Consider the following 4,067-nt stretch of genomic DNA (forward strand, 5'->3'; position numbering starts at 1 on the left):
CACACTCACACTCACACTCACACTCACACTCACACACACACTCACACACAGACACACAGACACACACTCACACACAGACACACACTCACACTCACACACTCACACTCACTCACTCACAGACACACACTCACTCACACACACAGACACACACACACACACACACACAGACACACACTCACTCTCTCATACACACACACACACACACTCACACAAACAGACACACACACACACTCACACACACTCTCACACACACACAAACAGACACACACTCACTCTCTCACACACACACATACACACAAACACGCATGTTTCTGTCAGGTGTGTAAGCGTCTGCGTGTCTTTCAGACATCATGGTGCAGGAGTATGTGTGCTTCGGCTCTCTGGACACGTACCTGAAACGAAACCGCAACACCATCAACATCACCTGGAAGCTGGAGGTGGCTAAGCAGCTAGCGTGGGTGCTACATCACCTGGTGAGTGTCACAGAATCCCGGCACCAGACTAATGAGAGGCCGTGATAATCACTGCGTGTTTCTGATCCGCAGGAGGAGAAGAACCTGATCCATGGAAACGTCTGCGCCAGGAACGTTCTGGTGACCCGAGAAGAAGACCGAAAGATGGGAACGCCTCCGTTCATCAAGCTCAGTGACCCAGGGATCAGCATCATCGTCCAGCCCAGAGAACGTGAGCGAAGCCGTATTCGTGTGGTTTAGAAAACGCGTCCAGTCTGAACAGTACAGGATCGAATCCAGACAGAACTGGTTTATTGAGCGGAGAGGAGTCGTGGTGTTTCTCCTGACGTGTGTCTGTGCTCTTCTGTCTGTAGTTCTGGTGGACCGGATCCCGTGGGTTCCTCCCGAGTGCGTGAAGGACAGCAAGAGCCTGAGTTTGGCAGCAGATAAGTGGAGCTTCGGCACCACGCTGTGGGAGATCTACTGCAGCGGAGAACATCCGCTCGTGGCGTACGACGGGTCCAAGGTGCAGCGGCCCCTCCGCGCTTCTGTCTGCGCTGCATGTCGCTGACTCTAACTGATGCTCTTGTGTGTTGTGCAGAAGCTGCTGTTCTACGAAGACAAGCACCAGCTTCCAGCTCCGAAGTGGACTGAACTGGCCAGCGTGATCAACAGCTGCATGGAGTACGAGCCGCTGCAGCGGCCCTCGTTCAGAGCCGTCATCCGAGACCTCAACAGCCTCTTCACGCCAGGTGACGCTCACCACACGCACCGCCGCGCAAACACCATGATACTCCAGCACTTGCGTGACGCCTGTGTCTCTGTGTTTCTCAGACTACGAGCTGCTGGTGGAGAGCGACATGGTTCCCAGCAGGCATCGGGCTCTGGGTCTCGCCGGAGCGTTCGAGAGCCAGGAACCCACTCAGTTTGAGGCCAGACACCTGATCTTCCTCCAGCTGCTGGGGAAGGTGAGCCACCACCATCATCATCATCAGCGTTAGTGTTTCAGACGTCACTCCGTCTGTGTGTGTCTGCAGGGGAACTTCGGCAGCGTGGAGAAATGCCGCTACGATCCGCTGCAGGACAACACGGGCGAAGTCGTCGCGGTCAAGAAGCTGCAGCACAGCACGGCTGAACACCTGCGAGACTTCGAGCGGGAAATCGAGATCCTGCGCTCGCTGCAGCACGAGAACATCGTCAGATACAAGGGAGTGTGTTACAGCGCAGGTGAGCTTCTGTCTGCACTAGAGCATGCTGGTCCTGAGACACGCCTCTCTCCTGATTCTCTCTCTCTGTCTGTCTTCAGGTCGTAGGAACCTGCGGCTGGTCATGGAGTTTTTGCCATTTGGTAGTTTGAGAGATTATCTTTCAAAAAACAAGGAGCGCTTCGACCACACGAAGCTTCTGCTGTACACCTCTCAGATCTGTAAGGTACGGAAAACACCTGTTTCACACACACATGAAGATTCGTGAGGAACAGCCTGCTGAAGAGCTGAGCGTGACGTGTTTCTGTCTGTGTTTGTTTAGGGCATGGACTACCTGGCGTCCAAGCGCTACGTCCATCGAGATCTGGCCACCAGGAACATTCTGGTGGAGAGTGAGTTTCGCGTGAAGATCGGAGACTTCGGCCTGACTAAAGTTCTTCCTCAGGATAAGGAGTATTACACCGTGCGCGAGCCGGGCGAGAGCCCCATCTTCTGGTGAGGAGATCCGCAAACGTTTGGCTGAAGCTGTGAGACGAATGACCAAGAACTGTGTTATATTTCACCCCAAAATCAAGAGACGAACAAGCAATGATATTCTGCATAATGAAAATGAAGCCTTTTTACATGGGACTGTGAAAACATTTCACAATAGTTTCGGGTGAAATGTGACCCGGTTCTTACAAGATTCACTCACAGCAGGGCTCCAGACTCGACCACCGCATGCCATTTCTGTTGCACACGAGAAACATCAAACGGCAAACGCTACAAAAGCGTAACGAAACCGCGCTTCCCAACTCAGGCTCAGTGCTTTACTGTCAAATGTGCATTACCAAGAAACAAACGTGTAATATTATTAGTAAGTGCATTTATTAATGTTACATTTACATTTACATTTAGTCATTTAGCAGACGCTTTTATCCAAAGCGACTTACAATTGGGGGATACATAAAGCAATTCTTCTTAAAGAGGCAAACAGACACAGGAAGTGGTTGTAATACCAAGTTCTTAGACATTGTTCAAATAAGTACAAGCTAGAAAGAGAAGGAATAAATAAAGAGAGAGATTTTTTTTTTATGATGAAGTCAAGTAGCTTCGAAAGAGATGGGTTTTCAGCTGTCGCTTGAAAATTGTCAGGGATTCAGCATTCCGGATAGGGGTGGGAAGATCGTTCCACCAGCTGTAGGATGGCTGGAGAGCAGAAGTTTTGATACTTCTGCCTCAGTGAGGGGACAGAAGGAGAAGATGGGAGTTTTTGCAGTGGGTGTTAAACTATAGTAATTTCGAGATTAAACTAGATAAAAAAGTTTGTCAAGACAAACTTTAGGTTGGCTTGAAAAAGCCTAGCCTGAAAGTTTAAAGCAGTTGTAAAAGCCTGAAGTTTGAAAATTTAGGTAGATAAGATGTTGATAACATGTTTCTAGCATGATTAGCTTGTTACTAGCATGTCGCTAGCATGTTTCTAGCATGATTAGCATGTTAATAGCTAGGGGTGGGAATCACCAGAGGCCTCACGATACGATATTATCACGATACTTGTGTAACAATATTATTACGATTTTAAATATATTGCGATATTCTGCAATTTATTGCCTTTTTCCAAATTCAAATTATGTCCCCAAAGGAAAACTTTGACAACATCTGTTTTAACTAAAAAGAAAAATTTCTCAGTTTGTTTATCTCACTTCAGTTTTATTGCTGCAGTGCAAAATAGGATTGTGAAGCAGACAAACTGACACACTTTCATGAAAACCTGTCATAAATGTTGTATGCACCTGGCAAACTCAACTATTAGTATTACAGTCTAATCTAGTCCACCTTAATTAAATGTAAACAGGTATGCACTAGGGTTGTGACGGTGAGGAAATTTTCCAACCGGTTAATCGACGTGTGACAACACCGGTAATACCAGTATCACCACGGGGGCGGGGGCGTTCCCTCTTTTTCTCGCTTTCCTTCACTTTTAAATAGCTTGTAAAAGCAGCGTGCTCATTTTACTTTCACTTTCAAATTAGGGATGCTCCGATCTGCCTTTTTCGCCTCCTATACCGATTCCGATACCTAGGGTTCGGTATTGGCCGATACCGATCCGATACCACTGAAGTTTTTAGAATTTATATATCTCAGTGTGTGGAACTGATAATCATTCTTTCACAATCTACTAGATACTGAATTTAAAAAAAAACACAAGCAATAAAATAACCACACTTTTACTGAAAGTAACACAATAAAATTGGACAGAATTTATTTTAATATTGGTAACACTTTACAATAAGGTTCATTAGTTAACTACTTTAGTTAATGAACTAAGAATGAACAATAGTTCTTCAGCATTTACTAATCTTAGTTCATGTTAATTTCAACATTTACTAATGCATTATTAAAATCAACAGTTGTGCTTGTTAACAGTTAA

The 4,067-nt window shown here is 46.3% G+C and overlaps 1 protein-coding gene across 1 annotated transcript in view; it reads left to right on the forward strand.

Moving 5' to 3' along the window:
* The window catches only part of jak2a (Janus kinase 2a), a 30,139-nt gene that overhangs the window by 22,429 nt on the left and 3,643 nt on the right, over nucleotides 1-4,067 (forward strand). The window contains exons 15-21 of the mRNA XM_016494238.1: nucleotides 546-684; nucleotides 827-978; nucleotides 1,054-1,204; nucleotides 1,287-1,420; nucleotides 1,490-1,679; nucleotides 1,759-1,883; nucleotides 1,980-2,152. Coding sequence (XP_016349724.1) covers nucleotides 546-684; nucleotides 827-978; nucleotides 1,054-1,204; nucleotides 1,287-1,420; nucleotides 1,490-1,679; nucleotides 1,759-1,883; nucleotides 1,980-2,152 — 1,064 coding nt within the window. The remainder of the gene's footprint in view (nucleotides 1-545; nucleotides 685-826; nucleotides 979-1,053; nucleotides 1,205-1,286; nucleotides 1,421-1,489; nucleotides 1,680-1,758; nucleotides 1,884-1,979; nucleotides 2,153-4,067) is intronic.

This window comes from Sinocyclocheilus anshuiensis, unplaced genomic scaffold (genome assembly GCF_001515605.1).
Source record: "Sinocyclocheilus anshuiensis isolate Anshui unplaced genomic scaffold, SAMN03320099.WGS_v1.1 scaffold1031, whole genome shotgun sequence".
In the NCBI taxonomy this organism is placed as follows: domain Eukaryota; kingdom Metazoa; phylum Chordata; class Actinopteri; order Cypriniformes; family Cyprinidae; genus Sinocyclocheilus; species Sinocyclocheilus anshuiensis.